The 16,183-nt window shown below is 40.9% G+C and overlaps 3 protein-coding genes across 3 annotated transcripts; 2 read left to right on the top strand and 1 right to left on the bottom strand.

Annotated features, from left to right (window-relative positions):
* The first annotated feature begins 1,501 nt into the window (after positions 1 to 1,501).
* LOC149737116 (zinc finger BED domain-containing protein 5-like) lies at positions 1,502 to 3,843 on the top strand. Its single transcript, XM_089876313.1, has one exon. The coding sequence runs from the start codon at positions 2,049 to 2,051 to the stop codon at positions 3,807 to 3,809; it is 1,761 nt and encodes a 586-aa protein (XP_089732439.1). The 5' UTR covers positions 1,502 to 2,048; the 3' UTR covers positions 3,810 to 3,843.
* Positions 3,844 to 4,011: 168 nt separating this feature from the next.
* On the top strand, positions 4,012 to 9,894 carry LOC149737115 (uncharacterized). The gene is made up of 5 exons (XM_089876315.1): positions 4,012 to 6,922; positions 7,308 to 7,494; positions 7,807 to 7,857; positions 8,383 to 8,639; positions 8,748 to 9,894. The coding sequence occupies exons 1-5, from the start codon at positions 6,619 to 6,621 to the stop codon at positions 9,665 to 9,667; spliced, it is 1,719 nt and encodes a 572-aa protein (XP_089732441.1). The 5' UTR covers positions 4,012 to 6,618; the 3' UTR covers positions 9,668 to 9,894.
* A 2,092-nt stretch (positions 9,895 to 11,986) lies between these two features.
* Positions 11,987 to 16,113, bottom strand: LOC149737114 (uncharacterized). Its single transcript, XM_089876327.1, has 2 exons — positions 13,047 to 16,113; positions 11,987 to 12,800 (listed from the first exon to the last, which is right to left on the bottom strand). Exons 1-2 carry the CDS (start codon positions 13,441 to 13,443, stop codon positions 12,205 to 12,207), a joined length of 993 nt encoding a protein of 330 aa, XP_089732453.1. The 5' UTR covers positions 13,444 to 16,113; the 3' UTR covers positions 11,987 to 12,204.
* Positions 16,114 to 16,183: the final 70 nt, after the last annotated feature.

The raw sequence follows: 16,183 nt of genomic DNA, 5'->3' as shown, positions 1-16,183 counted from the left end.
CTTATTCTTAAAAACAAATTGGGGAAAGTACTACTGCAATAGAGATTGAATAACGTATACGAATAAAACGGTATTGGGTACGCTAACACGGTAACTTCCATTAAAATTCTTGGGACAATACATTATATTGCCGATAAAACTGCAATATTGATAGCGACGTGCTGGCTACGCAGCTTACGATGAAGGAGAGAAAATGAGATATGGATGGGTCACATAGATTAGTGGTGCCCGTGAGTACTGTGTCAACTCACAATGTAGGTAATATAGTAGGCGTAAGGGTCATCACGTAGGTTAGTGGTGCCCGTGAGTGTGTCAACTCACATGTAGGTAATATAGTAGGCGTAAGGGTCATCACGTAGATTCGTGGTGCCCGTGAGTGTGTCAACTCACATGTAGGTAATATAGTAGGCGTAAGGTTCATCACGTAGATTAGTGGTGCCCGTGAGTGTGTCAGCTCACATGTAGGTAATATAGTAGGCGTAAGGTTCATCACGTAGATTAGTGGTGCCCGTGAGTGTGTCAACTCACATATGACTAGAGGATAGATAGCAATGCAACCTGCAATTGCTCGTTGGGGTTAACCCATTTTAATTGTTAAGCTTGTTGGGGTCGTGGTCTGACCCAACTTCACATTATAAAACATAAAACACAGTAATTCACCGTTGATTTTTCTTCGGAGGGCCTGTCCAGCGGGCTCAACCAATTGTTGTGGGTGCGGTACTTCAGTTGACCATTCGTTGCAGACTTGTATCGAGAAGGGCGTGTCCAGCGAGTTCACCATTTGTGGGCGTCAAGTGATATTTGTGGGCGTCAAGCGATAAGACGTTAGCCCACAGTCCGACTCCATAACATGTCCAGGTTCAAAACTCAGTTTATTCAACAAAACAGTTCGGGTTACAACGACAAAACAACAACGACGTCACGATACTCTCCGGCCTCCAACTGGCTGGTCCAGGCTCACACTGCCTAGCTGTACAGTACAGGGCAGGGCTTATAAAGGAGATAACTCAAAGGCGAGAACTCCCAAGGCGAGAGGAAGCGTTATACACGAGAAAACATTATACACATTATACAGCAAGGCAAAGTCTCTCAGCACTGTCACAGGGCAAAGTCTCCCAGCATTGTATATAAAGAAGCATTGTTATACATGGGTTACAGGAAACAATCCAGGCGCATACACATTATGCCAGCTGGCCAGCTGTTAAAGTTACACAACGCAAAATTCAATCTTTATGCATTAAGTTAAATTTAGATAATTATATATATTAAATATTTGTGCTCGGAGCACCCTCAACCGCTACAGTAGTAAACAAAAAACATCCAAAGAATTATTAAAGCGTATCCTCACGACTCTAAAAGTCCGTTATTATTTGTTTAAAACATGGTCAGGATGTTTGGAAATTATGTGCTAAAGGTGTCCCATCTTCCCCCACACCACTATATATGAGTGAGTGACCGTTTATTGGTGTCTGTATGATATTTTGGGCAACCCGCCAGTGACTATTGGGTTAAAGCAGTGGTTCCCAACCTGTGGTACGCGTACCACTAGTGGTACGCGACAGTCTTCCAGGTGGTACGCGAGTACATTCTGTGTTTTATTAGACCAAAGGGAGTTCTTAGTTCAGGTGGGATTGATTTTGAGTTTTTTGAAGATTTTTCTTTTTTCTCTCACCACTGTGACGTCATAGAATGTCTAGGTTGGACTTGGAACACGCAGTGAGTTAGCCTAACGTGGGTGTTTGTTTAAGGAAGGTTTGGTACTGGCAGAAAAGCATAGGGTCAGCTAAGTTAATCATGCGTGTTTAGTACGATTAAGTCAAGGCAGTTTTTGCTTAAGATTCTTTCGGGAATAGAATGTATGCTAGGCCTACTGATATTAGTGTTGTTGGACTGTTATTTGACCAGCAACTGTTGAAGACGCTAACGGTCATAATGACCGGCTAACGGTCATTATGAGGAGTCAGATACCATAGTTCAATTTGAACACCCCTAGCACTACTTCTATTTTGTCTCATTAGATTAGTATAAGTCGGGCTAAATTTTATATCATGTCCAAGCGAAAATATAATCCAGAGTATTTAAAATATGGTTTCATCTCAATCGAACACAGAGAAGAAGTTCTTCCGCAATGTGTGGTCTGCATGAAGACCCTTTCCAATGCGTCCATGAAACCCAGCCTGCTCCAACGTCATCTTGGAACGAACCATGCTGATAAGAAGAACAAAGATCAGAGCTACTTCCAGCGACTTGCGGAGAACGTGAAGCGGCAGCGCTTGGACAAAACTGGCCTATTCCACCAGAAGGGGGCAGAGATTGTCAAAGCATCGTATGAAGTCGCTCTTCTGGTGGCTAAAAGCATGAAGGCTCATACCATCGCAGAGTCTCTTATAATGCCAGCGGCAAAGATTTTGGTCAGACGTGTGATGGGAGAGGAGTCTGTGGCAAAGTTAGAGAGTGTGTCCCTCTCTAACAACACTGTAAAGCGCCGTATCGAGGAAATGTCAATTGACATTACCGACCAAGTGATTGCGGGAGTAAGAGCCTCAAAATTTGGGTTTGCAATACAAGTTGACGAATCGACAGACGTTACCAACTGCTGTCAACTACTTGTCTACATCCGATTCACGCAGAACAATGCTGTGAAAACTGAATTATTGCTGAGCCAAGAGATGTGCAGTACAACAAAAGGAAAGGATGTTTTCAACGTTTTAGACAATTTCTTCAAGCTGAATGAACTGGATTGGGGAAAACTAATCGGATGCACGACAGATGGGGCTCCGTCTATGCTTGGTCGAAAGTCTGGGTTTCAAGCCCATGTGAAAGCTATGTCACCAAACGTCACCGGTGTTCACTGTTTCATACACAGATTCGCCCTTAGCGCTAAGGTGCTCCCACCGAAGTTGTTATCGTGCTTGAACCGAATTATCAAAATGGTAAATTTTGTCAAAACGTCAGCTCTAAATAGCCGGCTGTTTAAGCTGATTTGTGAAGATCTCGGCTCTGATCACACTTGCCTTGTCTATCACACAGAGGTGCGCTGGCTCTCCAGGGGGAATGTAACAAAGCGTCTTTTTCAATTGAGGAATGAACTACTTGTATTTTTAAGGGAGAAGGATCACGATTTTCGAAAATATCTGGAGGACGAGGAATTTATCATAAGATTGGCTTACTTGTCAGACATTTTCGAAGCCATCAACCACTTAAACCTGTCATTTCAAGGACCAAACTGCACTGTCGCAGAGTTTATTTCAAAACTGGGAGCGTTTGTCCTGAAGTTGGACCTCTGGAAGAAGAACGTGGAGAGCAAGCAATACGGAATGTTTAAATTCTTGACAACCCTTGACAGCGCTCCCAATGATGAAGTTTCCCATGAAATCATTGATCACCTCTCACTGCTCAATGCTGAGTTGAGGCATTACTTTCCGGATGTGACATGTTGTGCCTACATGACCGATCCATTCTCTGTTGATCCAGCCGACCTGCCTGTCGGGACTGGGGAGCAAGAGGAGCTCATAGATATCCAGGCTGACCAGACAGCAAAGACGAAACACAAAGATTGTTCTCCAATAAACTTCTGGCTTAGCATGGCCTCCTCGTACTCGACGCTAGCTTCTCACGCTATTCCCCAGCTGCTAATTTTCCCTTCAACGTGGGAGTGCGAGCAAGGATTTTCATCCCTGATGACTATCAAGTCGAAGAAACGAAACCGACTTTTTGCGCCCATGCATGACTTTCGATGCGCTGTGAGCAAATGTATGCCACGCATCGACCAGCTAGTGGAAAATAAACAAATGCAGCCATCGCATTAAAATTAAATAAATTGACTTTTGTTCTTTGTTGTTATTTCATTATGTTGTTCTTCTTGTGACTGGTGGTTAAAAAACAATTCCATGCATCCCATCAACCCTGGCTGATGCTACCTAGTTTAATAGAATTTGTTATTACACCTCGCATAGGTCAAATACGCGATTATGACGTCATAAAAGGTGGGGGAATTTTTTGACCGCCTTCAGCGCGCGTAACTTATGTAGGTGGTACGCGAGCACAGCATAAAACCTCGAAATGGTACGCGGGGTGAAAAAGGTTGGGAAACACTGGGTTAAAGAAAGTAACGTATATAGCCTATATGCCCACAATGGTACCACCATCGACTCCTTTGGTAACAATGTGACCGCTCAAGTCACGACGCCGGGCTATTGGTTTTGTTTAAGTAACGCAGGCCTAATACAAAACCGGATTCTTTGATTATAAAACAAGCTATTGCCTTTCTTTTAACGTTGAATTTGGTATATATATATAGGTTCTAGTGTCGTGGAGAAGACGGGACACCTTTAGCACGTAATATCCAAATATCGTGTAATAATTAACAACGGTACATGAAAGTGGTGAGGATACGTTTAATAATTCTTTGAATGTTCTTTGTTTACTACCAAATAGGACAAGAAAATAGACTGAATATATGACCCATTTTCCCCACCCTATACTATTATATCACACATTTACAAAGTTTGGGAGCAAGATAAAGCCGCCGATATTGATTCTTCCCGAAACTGGGCGTGGAGGTGCGTATTACCAACAAAGCTGATAGCTATCTCGTTTCGGAGAAATAGTCGAATCGTTTATTTGTGCGTGGTGCCGCGAATCAAACACTGCAGAACAAAGCAAGTATAGCAAAGGGACTTTGTATTCTATATAATAGAAAGACACAGGCGTACGCTGGTTTAAACGATAGAATTGGAATGTAAGACTATTAGAAGATAGGATGACAGCCATTTAAATTATACTGAAAGCGATATAAAAGATAGGCAGTAAAGTGTATTGTGTGGATAATAGTGATGGTCTCTGCAAGGCTATGTGTGAATACGTAGCAAGGTATTTTAACTCTTCAAGCGTCAAACCTTAGAAGGGTTTTTGGAATACATATATAGAGACATTCATATAGTTGAAACGTAAAATATTGCTCTGGGGTAACATAGACTACAATTAGCATATGGTATCCCATATTTCCGATCGTTTGTTTTACAATTAGGAACGCTCCTTGGAATAATGAGTCTATACAGTTATATAATTCTTTATGTGTTCTTGGTTTACTAGGAAATGGGACAAGAATAGAAAATAAAAACAAGAACCATCTTACCCCAAACCCAATATGTGTTTACCTACCCGCTTACTTATCGTTATAAGCATATCTTTTGGATCTAAACACTTCTGTAAGCAGAATAAAATTATTTTATTGGTTTAAATCTAAGCTTGTATAAAAGATACGTTGTTTATTAGGGTTACTAGAGTTACAACACTTGTTTTCGTGTAAACGGGCTTGTTTGCCGTGTCCTAAGATAATACGGAACATATTTCTAGCAAACACGAATAGACAAACATTGTAATTGACGTAGGAGATCAGTTTTATTGGTTTAACTTGCCATTCGTTTACGTCACGACCATTCAAAGTTAAATAGGAACGCGACAGCGACGGCCGAATGTTTTCGGTTGGGCTGTGTATTTGATTTGTCTTGCATTGTAAATGGTCTTGTTGCGACGTCGTATCAAAACAGCGGTTTGTTATTTTAGTCACATACGCGGGCTAACGTCCACGTGCGCTTGTTATAACGCTATAACCGCTTTGTTGGCGTTTTCGTTTTGACCAGATTAAGGCAGCTGGATGTCCAAACATTTTATTATTGCTCTCAAAGAAAAACGACAAGAGTCTTTTCCAGCTGTATCCTCTTATCTACAGCAGGTTCACATGGTGCCGTGCCTTTATATGCTATTTTATAAGACTATTGATTATCCCGGCTGCCAATATGGGCAAACATGAGATGTCATCTCATATGTTCGCTCTTTAATCAAATCACTTATGTGAAGCGGGCCTTTGAGTGCTATTATACGCCCTTATAGTGTAATATCGGTTGCGTTTCAATTAGAAGTTGATATTTGGTAAAGCCCAACAGCAGAGAAGCATTTAATCCAGTCATTATAAAACTTGGTTAGCCATAAATGGAGTCGAATCAAGTACTGCCCAATAAGTGCTAGTACATAGTGCTATTATATATTTCAACGTGAGTTTCAGTGTTGTTTATGGTTATTTAGTGTTGTATCAATTGTAGTAAAGTAACGTATCCAATATTATGAAGCCACTGAACCGTTCACGTCTTTTTTCGCCCCATGTTGTGACCGCTGGGTCAAATTTCATTCGGTACTCTTTGTTGTGTAGCATGTACTGACTTACGAAGTCATATAATGTCGCATAGGTTATAGCTATTGTTTTCTAAACAGCCATATAAAGTGTTTATACAATATAGGCCTTGTTTAAGGTAGCTTTGGCCTTGTAGTAGATTGGGGTAAGATGGTTCATGTTTATATTTTCTGTCGTCTCATTTGGTAGAAATTAAAGAAAGTTTACAGAATTTATAAACGTGCTCTCAAGAATTTATAATAACGTTGTTAATTGGTAAAAATATGACCATGACAAGGTATAATAGTATATGCTGATGGTATCCTTCTTTCCCCACAGTACTATATGTGAGTTTCAAAATCATTGCAGATCTTACTAAGGGAGGGGCGCGGGTTTTGTACCCATTTATAACACAATAATAAGACTTACTGATCCGTGAGAAACCAATGGCTCCTAATGATATCACAGCGGGGCACGGAGGTAGTAATTTCCCGTCAAGTGTCCGTAAGAAACCGATGTCTAAACCCCCTAAGGATCAGCAGGGTTCAGTGACGAAGAAACACCTTAATTTTCGGATAAGTAGCCCTTTAACTCCATGGGGGGACGAGACGACAAGCTCAGAGTCGAAAAAGCGAAGGTCGTCGTTGAAAGGAAAGGGAGCAAAGAATAAAGATTATTACAAGAAAAAGGAGAAACGCTCAAGTGGTAACAATAACAGAAGTAACAAGAACTTGACGTCTCCAAAAGAAAGTAAGCAAGTGCTAATATAAAAGAATTTTTATTTATCTCTTCGAAAACAATAGCGAAGATCATGTTATTTAAAGAACGAAGAGTTGAGAATCAATCGCAATACAACAGTTGTTTTAAGCTGTTGCAGCGATTCTTAAAATTTTTAATGCCGTTACCCCTGAAAATAAAATGATGAATCTTAATTAACCCTGTTACAAAAAAACACATTAAAATTATCCTAAGACACCAGAATAATATATAAATGTCACGAAAGTGGGCCGAAGTAATAACGCTTACAAAAAAAAACGGTAAAAACTACTGCTTGACGTGTTGCCCTGCACCCATTAAGAACAGTACTCAGGCCACTGGTTAAGAAACCCGGGTCTAATGCGTAATACATTAACAGGGTCATCTTTTCGCTACTACCCCGACATCCATGAATATATAAGGGAATACCAACATATTCGTGATCGTTTAACAGCTGGCCATAAGGATTGTTCATGCCATGGAACATACGGGCCTGAGGAAATAGAAAAGGCGTACGAGAGCCTTGGTCTACCAAGCAAACTAGTCAACTACAGATTAGGTCTAAGGTGAATGACCATCATTTGCTTATCCAACGTTTTAAATTTGTTTACAATACCTATATTTTACTCAATTAATGTATAGTACTGTATATGGTAAGATGGGATACTGTTAGCGCCGAAATTTCATAACTCCTGAACGAGTTTTGTACAATTCATGTCGCCTTTGGAGTCGCTGGTCTACGGATATATAACTCTGAAAATATTCTTTACTTCAAAATGGGACGATAAAAAAGAATGAGAACATTTCTCATCTTACCCCACCCTACTATATCGAATAATGCATTTACACATCATGTTCAAAGTTTGTTCATGTTTCAGTAAAAAGGATCCGTGGTCAAGCATTTCAAGTCCAGCAGTGCAAGCAACAACGTAAGCACAGTGCGCGTGTATGTATATATACCTAATAATAATACCAGACTTTAATACGATGAAGCACCCTTTCCATGCTTTTAAAGTTAACTTAAAATAAAAATACCAGGCTTTTAAAAAATAGTCCTGTCCGTCCCCCCGACTACGGTTCAAATGATCTTATTCAAGCAGCGCATCCTTTCGCAGCCTTCTTTTCCAAAAAAATACTCAACTTGTGTAAAACGCTCTCCTTGGGACGTAGTGTTACGTGTAGTAGGTTGGGGGAAGATGGGACACCTTTATCACATAATATTTAAATATCCGATCCTGTTTTTAACAATTAACAAAGATCTATGAAAGCCGTAAAGTTATGGTTTTATAATTCTTTGAATGTTTTATGTTTACTACCAAATGTGACCAGTAAATAGAAAGAAAAGGTGTCCCATCTTCCCCCACCCTACTATATACAATATATATTCTCCCAACACCACCTTACCTACAAATGGTAGAGCACTAGAGCTATCAATTAAACAGCGTATTCTTCAGCTCTCAAGATGCTGCGGCCGATCTCGGAGAAATAAATCATGACGTCAACAGCGAATCCGGCGAAGAGCGAGAAATCGCGAGTCCTGAGGCAAGGAAGCTAAGGAACAATTTGAATTTATCTCCGCTGAGAAAACACGTCCGGCTGCCCGATATGAAACATTATCCCGTGCGGGATGTCTCGGGACTTGGAGTCCATGATCTTGTGAGATTCGCAACTGCCGCTGGCGAACAAAGTCGGCAAAATAAGAAGTTAGCTGGTACGTTAACGAGTTTTGCTAAGACTATATTTGAAATTAAAGCGTCGAGGCAAAAATTATGTGCTAAAGGTGCCCCCCCCCCTTATTAAATGTAATTTACTGTTACAGAACTCAATGTCGACCCTCCAAAGCTTCGTTATACCTCATATGATAAACAGCGACTGCCTTGCCCGCCTTTACATGCGATGGAGAAGACGATGTGTCGGGTGGTCGAGCTTTCCCTGGAAGAAAACAAGGATAAGCAGAAAACGACTCACGACTCTGATCCGGAGTATTCGAAGTCCGAAGGATCTTCCAAGAGAGCAAAAGATCGGTCCAAGAAACGATGCGAGTCAATCTCGGATGTTGTGAAAGATGTAGATCATCCTGGAGACGCTTTGGCGATAGCAATAGAGACGAGCAGAAGTAATCAGTCTTCTGTTCTATCCACAGCCATCAGCCCTCTGTCGCAATCTTTGCACAGTTTGACTCCAAGCAAAAGCCAAACCATACGAGAGATGCTTTCAGCTGCTGTAACGGAGTTGCAACCGTTCAGTCAGAATGTAGCTGAAGTTTCATTGCCGCAAAGCCCTCAAACATTAGATTGTAAACCCACAGCCGCTAACTTGCACGCACGACCAGTCGTGTCTTTGAAAACTTTCCGCCATCTTGGTTACAAACCGTCCATGAGAAAATTCCTTCACGAGATATATTCTCCAACCTCTGAGTTTGGCAAACATTCCCCTACCTGTCTCATATCGGGCAAGTCGATTAAGACGCCTCACGCTATAACGATCGAAACTAACGACGGGTCCGATTCTAAAAGAGAAGACAAGCAAGACCCATACGCCATGTCACAACAAAGCATCTGCGCAAACCGAATTCTAAAACGCGTTCGACAGCGACATATAGCGATGGAGAACTACGACGCTTTACGCCGGGAAATGGCGCTAAAGAGAGCAGCAGAGGCCAAACCAAAGCTCGCAATATTTTCCAAATGTCACACAGCTGTCAAATCCCACGTTTCTGTTAAAGGGGCAGCTCTTTAAATCTATACAGTACTGTGAGGTGAGACGGGACACCTCTAGCACATAATGTCCAAATAATGCGTTTTTAACAGTTAAGAAAAAAAAGGGATATTATGTGCTAACGGTCTCCATCTTACCCCAGTCAACTATATATATCAGATCGTGGGTTTAAGTTGATTAAGTTTTATGTCTGCCTTCTAACCGTTGCTGTTCCGATTTATCTGCCAAATACACCACGTAGACAACCACACGTCGAAGTTATATCGATAACTTGTCAATCAACCTCTGATGGCATTACCGATATTGTCCAGTTAACATAACTTCCAAACCGGCAAACATTTAGTTTCTTATCAGATTTCAGCAAATTTAAAATAAGTAATTTGGTAGAAATGTCGGCAATACTTTAAATGGAAATTGCGTCAGTTTATCACGTGACTGGTTAGATAGAGAAGGATTATATGACTAGACGAAATCATATTTCTTTACAAATCATTACACCAACTAAGTGGACACTAATGTGTTGTCTAAATTGTCAGCCATATACGAAAAAACACATGCAAAGTTGCACATGCGGTAACTCGTAAGCAGGTGTAGAAAACATCCGTGTTAAAACGACGTTCTTTACTCCGCCAAACGACGATGAATGAATGTCTTTAGATTTGTTTAATGCGACTTTATCCGAACTAAATCGCCCGTAGGTTTATATTGGTAAAACAGATTAATGACGTTGTAACATATTTATAGCAAGTTTAGATAGCTATAGTTGTATATTCAGATTTATTTTATGAATCATTTGGATTATTTTCTATGACGAATCTTTCAAGTTTAAGTGCTTGATCTTTTTATAAATTTCTTGTAATTGTAAAAACGGGGTTCCCCACAAACGTCGAATCACCGACCGCAAGAGTTCCTGTTTCACAACTTTCACGATTCGGGTCAAATGTTCGCTCTCATGACACGGATTCCTGGCTGTCAGGCACATCGACAAATCCCTAAATCTAGGCGGGAACTAAAGACCCCAGGTCGGGCCGTTTACTTTCTAGCGCCCGACCCCACGCAATACGGGGCGTTGCCGCTATAGGGTGACGCAAAACTCTTTCGTCACTTGTGATATTCGAGTCGATATGAGCTACGCCCTTCGTATACCCCAGTATAGGCACGCAGTACGTACAACAGGCAGCACGCATTACTTAAAATACCTTCACCGTCTATTTCACGCGACCGATGACAAACGTACACCAAGCGACAGTCACTTTCTCCCAACCTAATGAGTGGGGAAATAAAACTAGTACCAACTTAAACACACACGGCCAACTTAAACACACATCCCAAGTCACTTTATGGCTTACTATATGACCATCATAATACTGCGTATCTCCGTGGGGTAAGATGGAACACCTTCATCACATAATATATCAATATCCTGATCGCGTTTTAAGCAATTAACAACGGTCTAATGGAGTGGTAAGAATACGGTTTTATAATTCTTTGAATGTTTTCTTATTTACTACCAAATGGTACGAGAAAGTAGAATGAAAAGTGTCCCATCTTTCTCTACCCTTTACTGTATAGTAGGCTGGGGTAAGATGGTTCATGTTTTCAATTTCCTTTATCGTCCCATTTGGTGGTAAACAAAAAGGAATTTAGAAAATTATATACCGTATCCTTGCGACTTTAAAATAGCGTTGTTAATTGTTAAAACGTGATTAGGAAATATGGGATATTATGTGCTAACGATATCCATCTTACCCCACAGTATAATTCCATGGTTGTGAACATGACACATTGGCTGTGAATTCTATCGACTAAAGCCACAAAAATCTCACAAATTCTTATACTAACATTTTACGTCTATACTCATCAATCCTCATACCAATCCACAACCGTATGGTTTAAAGCTTCCAGTAAAATAAACACCTTATGACGTACACACCTGGTTTAATGGTGACTTATAATCCGATACGACATTCTCTATGTTTATATGTAAACCACTAAATCCTGTGAAATAACCGGCTTTCTGAGTTTGGTGTTGTTGTTTGCCCGTGTATTATCTTTAAGCACAATTTTCTACACTATACAAATTTGATTGCAATAAGTGTTTGCAGCTTATTGAGTTTCTTGTGTGTTTGAATTTACCAGTCACACTTTTTAGAAATGTTTATTTTTTCACAAAAAGCTTTTTACAAAGGTTTATTCCCCTGTGTTTTTTACATTTATAACATGTTTTGATGACAGTCGTTTTGCTGTTAATTCCTGTCTGCTGTGCCGTTTTAATTAATATGATCTTCGCTATTCTTAGATATAAATCACATGCTGCAATAAATAGCATCGATGAAGGCGTTTTTTAAGATCGCAATTTTTTATTGCGCAAAAACGAAAATCTTCACAAAATAAATTGAAACTTAAGGGCATAGTAGAAGTAGAAAAACAACATATTTACAACAAGAGCGGGGGTCGAAGTAGGTCTTTATTAAACCTGGTTTAAGAAGAGGCTCGAAGCGAACGAACCGGTACAATATTAGAACAGAAAATAATTTAATTTTGTGAATTTAATATTCTCATTTCAACCTCGCACCGTAGTCGTCTTCGTGTTCTAATACTGCGGTTGTTACTGCGATATAAGGAGCCCCGTATATTGAGATACCAAGCCTTAAACATGGGAGTATCTCGCGCCTTCTGCGGCAGAGAAGAGACAGCCCGAAGTCGGGCAATCTCCAAGATGACAGCAAGGGTAGATCAGCGTTTGTGATGTCTTCGTCTGTAAGATTGGAAGTCGTTTCATCACCAGAACCTGTGATCCCGACTTGCGTAACATTGAACCTGTATCTGCGTACCAGCGACGATGATTTCGGGCGACTTGCTCTATTCCTGCTCGCTGATCTGTCTCCAAGTACCCGGTAGCCCCAGGCTTTACCCCGGATCGCCTCCAGGAAGCCGCTATCGCCATTTTGTCGGATCGGAATCAGGAACGGGAGAATTTCGACATCTCTCCGGAGAACGGAAGCCCGAGCCCGGCCGGCTCTTCTCGATGTTGCTGCATGGGAAGGCTCTTCCACCACTACTTCAACGTATACTTCAGCTTTTCTTAACCGCATGTTTTGATCCATGTTAGCAAAATCGTCGCTTTCGAATCGGAAGACACCTCTTCCATCGACTAAAACAAAAGAAAATGTTTAAATTCGATTCACCTTATGGTTTGAAGTTTAATTGGTTTGAAAATTGAAACCAGAAGTCGTTTTTTTTAATCAGACCATAACCCGATCTTTTATTGACGCCAAGGTCCCAACGCGCCCGAAAAAAAAAAGATTTTCAAACTGAACTTTTTGGGCCACGAAAAGGGTGGACAAATGGGTAAAAAAGCCGCAATCTCAACGCATTGCTTTTTATAAACTGATCTTACCGTTTCTGGCAAATGCTGTCGGAGTAGTGATTATGGTGTCGCCATACGACTCTGGGAAACTGAAATGTTCCAGCATGCTGGTTCGAGGGTTGCTAGATGTTTCATTTCTTTGCCTTCCCATTAAATTACTGCGGTTCCTAAACGCTTGTCGTTTGCGCTTATGTCGCTTGTTTCTTGGATTTCCCGGCACAACGAAAATGCCCTCACTTGCACCACTGACACTTCTTGCTGCTGTGTCGTCAAAAGGACTGCTCCCTGATTTTATTCCAGACGGGACATTTTGCTCAACTGGTGTTTGCGCAACGGTGCTTTGATGTCGGACCCGATTCAGGGATTTTCCTGTAACTTCCAACACAGCGAGATATAAGAAACACAGAACAGCAATGAGTTTCAGCATCGTTGTTTCAGAATTATATTGAAAAATATTGAGCAAATCCTAATCCTCCTTGGCAAAACAATCTATGATAATATCACGATGCGGAAAAGATTATCTGGCAAGCCGCTGGGACATGAGCCGTTTATTTATGTGCGTCAGTAGTCGGTTAACTCTCGGCTGAGACGCGTCGGATCTCACCTGTCGACGATCGCTGATAAAAGCGACTGTTACAAGCTATCGTCGGCCTTATATAAACCTCCGACACCTTTGGCACTGTTAATGCCTTTTATGGAGCAGTCGCCGATTTACATTCGCGTTATTTACCGATGCTGATGCCACCCAGCGAGCACAGAGTGCGTGCGGACTCTCTTCAGAGTAAGAACCTTATAAGCGAAAGGGAACGTGGGAAAATGGGTTACCGTGCCCGAGTTCATAAGGTTTCGACTCGTAATGCAACTAAAATAGACGAGAGACCGCTAGCTAAGGTGGCTTTTTGATCCGCTACCTTTTGCTTGGTAGAAATATTCCGCTATTTTTAGACACGTGTTACGTGATTAACAACAGGTTTCTGCTCATACGATTCGAACCGTACTTGATTACAATATAAGTCATACACCATTAGTCGCATCAAAAAGAAATTTTAACAAAATATTGCCGTACGTTTTTAATGCAAGTAATAATAAGCGGACAACTGCACTTGTATCACCATGTTTTGTATTGAATTTAAAGGCAGGCGAATCGCTCTATATACTCTTGTGGTTTACCAAAGCCACAGGGTGGGGTTTTGAACCCGGTTTCCCTTGGTAACTATCCGCTTCCGAATTCCAAGTCATGCGGTATGTACAGGACTCGGGTTTCAACCACAAGTCATCACGGCCCTTTAACATTACATGTCGCTCAAAACGCACTGCTTCCTTTACGCTGTTGTAATGGGCCGTGTAGCTGAACGCTACTAACGGCAACAGGAGTGGTTTTAGTTTACATTGCTGCTCAAATCGACCGATTTGCGACCGGATATTTCAGTTTCGGGTTTATTGGCCACTTATTTTTGCTACTTTAAATTTTTATTTTTACCTACACCAAAAAAAGGCAATGTTACATATGGGGTAAGTAAGCGGGCACGAGGTGTATGAAACAAAACACCTGTGTTATAACGACTTTCGTTTCTTTACCACGACAGGATAAAACCGGTTACATGTGTGGTAACTTGTAGTAACACACGAGGTGTATTAAACAGAACACCCTTGTTATAACGACTGTCGTTCGCCAGCACTAGAAGATGAAACAAGTTACATTACCAAGCTGACAGGCACAATTTTATTATTGATTTCGATCAGCCGATTTATAAAAAGAATGAATAAACGGTCGGAAATTACTTTTTATCGCGTGGGTAAAAAGATATGATATATAAAGCTCCACTGTTATTTTTTTTCTTTTATTGTTTTTTTTTTCTTCCCCTTAAGTTACGTAGGTTTCTAAACTTAAAACTATTATCTCATTTCTACAGCGTTAATAATCAATTATGAACCGAGACAATTTCTTGGGTTTTATAGAAAGCCGCGAATCATTATTTTACAATCAATCAAGTGCGGTACCGCTGTCATTTCTCCGGCAACTCAATTACATGGACCGCACTCGTATACGCGTGGCCTGGAAGCGACGCCCTTAAGCTTTATATGTTTGTAGGTCTGGTTAATGGACTTCACTAATCCGATTACCCGTAATTGCAGTAAACACGGTCGCGTGGTTGATCGTCATTTCGCCGCCGATTCTGCGGGAAAGTTCGCCGAAGTAACGTCGGTCGGAACTGGCGAAAAGACCAAGTTGTAGGCGAAACGTCCCTGGCAGGGAATAGGCCATTTCTTTGTCTTGGGGTCGACCCAATTCGTCATTTGTGTCTCGAGCAACAGCTTCGTAGAAACACAAGCGACCTTGCGAATCTTTGAACCCCTGAAACAAAGGGCCTTTGTAATTCGACCGAAAGGTCGGTGGAGAAATTTTATTTATTTTGCGAACTCGCCGACATATTACGCACAATAAACAGCTGTCGGGGTCTATAAACTATGGCCCGGATAAATTTTGTAATTAAATATAAATTCGCCTTATAACAAAGGCTTCGTCCAGGCTCTTAATTGCGTATTACAGTTTAACACTTGGGCGGTCCCTGGCGCAATTATGATGTCTGTATACACTGCAGGTGGTAAGCAAATATAACGTATATAGGGATCCGGTCTTCGTACAACGGTAGCAACTTATAAGACACCGAAGATCGGGTTACAACACCCTCCGTGATTTTGACAGCTTACCGCAAATAATTGCAAAGTAAATTTTGTAACGATCGCTTTCTATATTGCCGAAACATCCAATAAAGTGGAGCATTGTTCGACGATAATTTTACTCATTGCGTCACAATATTAAAAAAAGAGCTTATTTGTTCCATATATGATACTGTGGGGAGAGATGGGACATCTTTAGCACAAAATATCCAGATATCCTGATCGCGTTTTGTTTGCTACCAAAAGGGAAAAAGAAAACATAGTGAAAATGTGTCCCATCTTCCCCCACCATACTTTGAATATATTCCAACGAGAAGACTAAAATATGAAAAAAATTAAAAGCAAAAATAATCATGTACACAGGCCTCTTTATACAAAACTTTACCTTTGACACCGTTTGTTAAAGTTTAACATTCAATAATAGTAAAATTATTTTTACATACGTGATCCTAACGCTATAGACATGCCATGGAACCTGGAATTTG

This window comes from Ciona robusta, chromosome 4 (assembly GCF_009617815.1).
Source record: "Ciona robusta chromosome 4, ASM961781v2".
Classification (NCBI taxonomy): Eukaryota; Metazoa; Chordata; class Ascidiacea; order Phlebobranchia; family Cionidae; genus Ciona; species Ciona robusta.
Note: the sequence above shows the minus strand (reverse complement) of the source record. Positions and strands in the feature narration are given on the sequence as shown.

Bases quoted from the DNA above. Each gene is read 5' to 3' on its own strand.
- LOC149737114 (XM_089876327.1), bottom strand. From the start codon at position 13,443: ATGCTGAAACTCATTGCTGTTCTGTGTTTCTTATATCTCGCTGTGTTG. The intron at 12,801-13,046 runs GTAAGATCAGTT...CTTTTGTTTTAG, and splicing joins GACAGCATTTGCCAGAAACG to TCGATGGAAGAGGTGTCTTC.
- LOC149737115 (XM_089876315.1), top strand. From the start codon at position 6,619: ATGGCTCCTAATGATATCACAGCGGGGCACGGAGGTAGTAATTTCCCG. The intron at 6,923-7,307 runs GTAAGCAAGTGC...ATACATTAACAG, and splicing joins CTTGACGTCTCCAAAAGAAA to GGTCATCTTTTCGCTACTAC. The intron at 8,640-8,747 runs GTACGTTAACGA...TTACTGTTACAG, and splicing joins GCAAAATAAGAAGTTAGCTG to AACTCAATGTCGACCCTCCA.
- LOC149737116 (XM_089876313.1), top strand. From the start codon at position 2,049: ATGTCCAAGCGAAAATATAATCCAGAGTATTTAAAATATGGTTTCATC.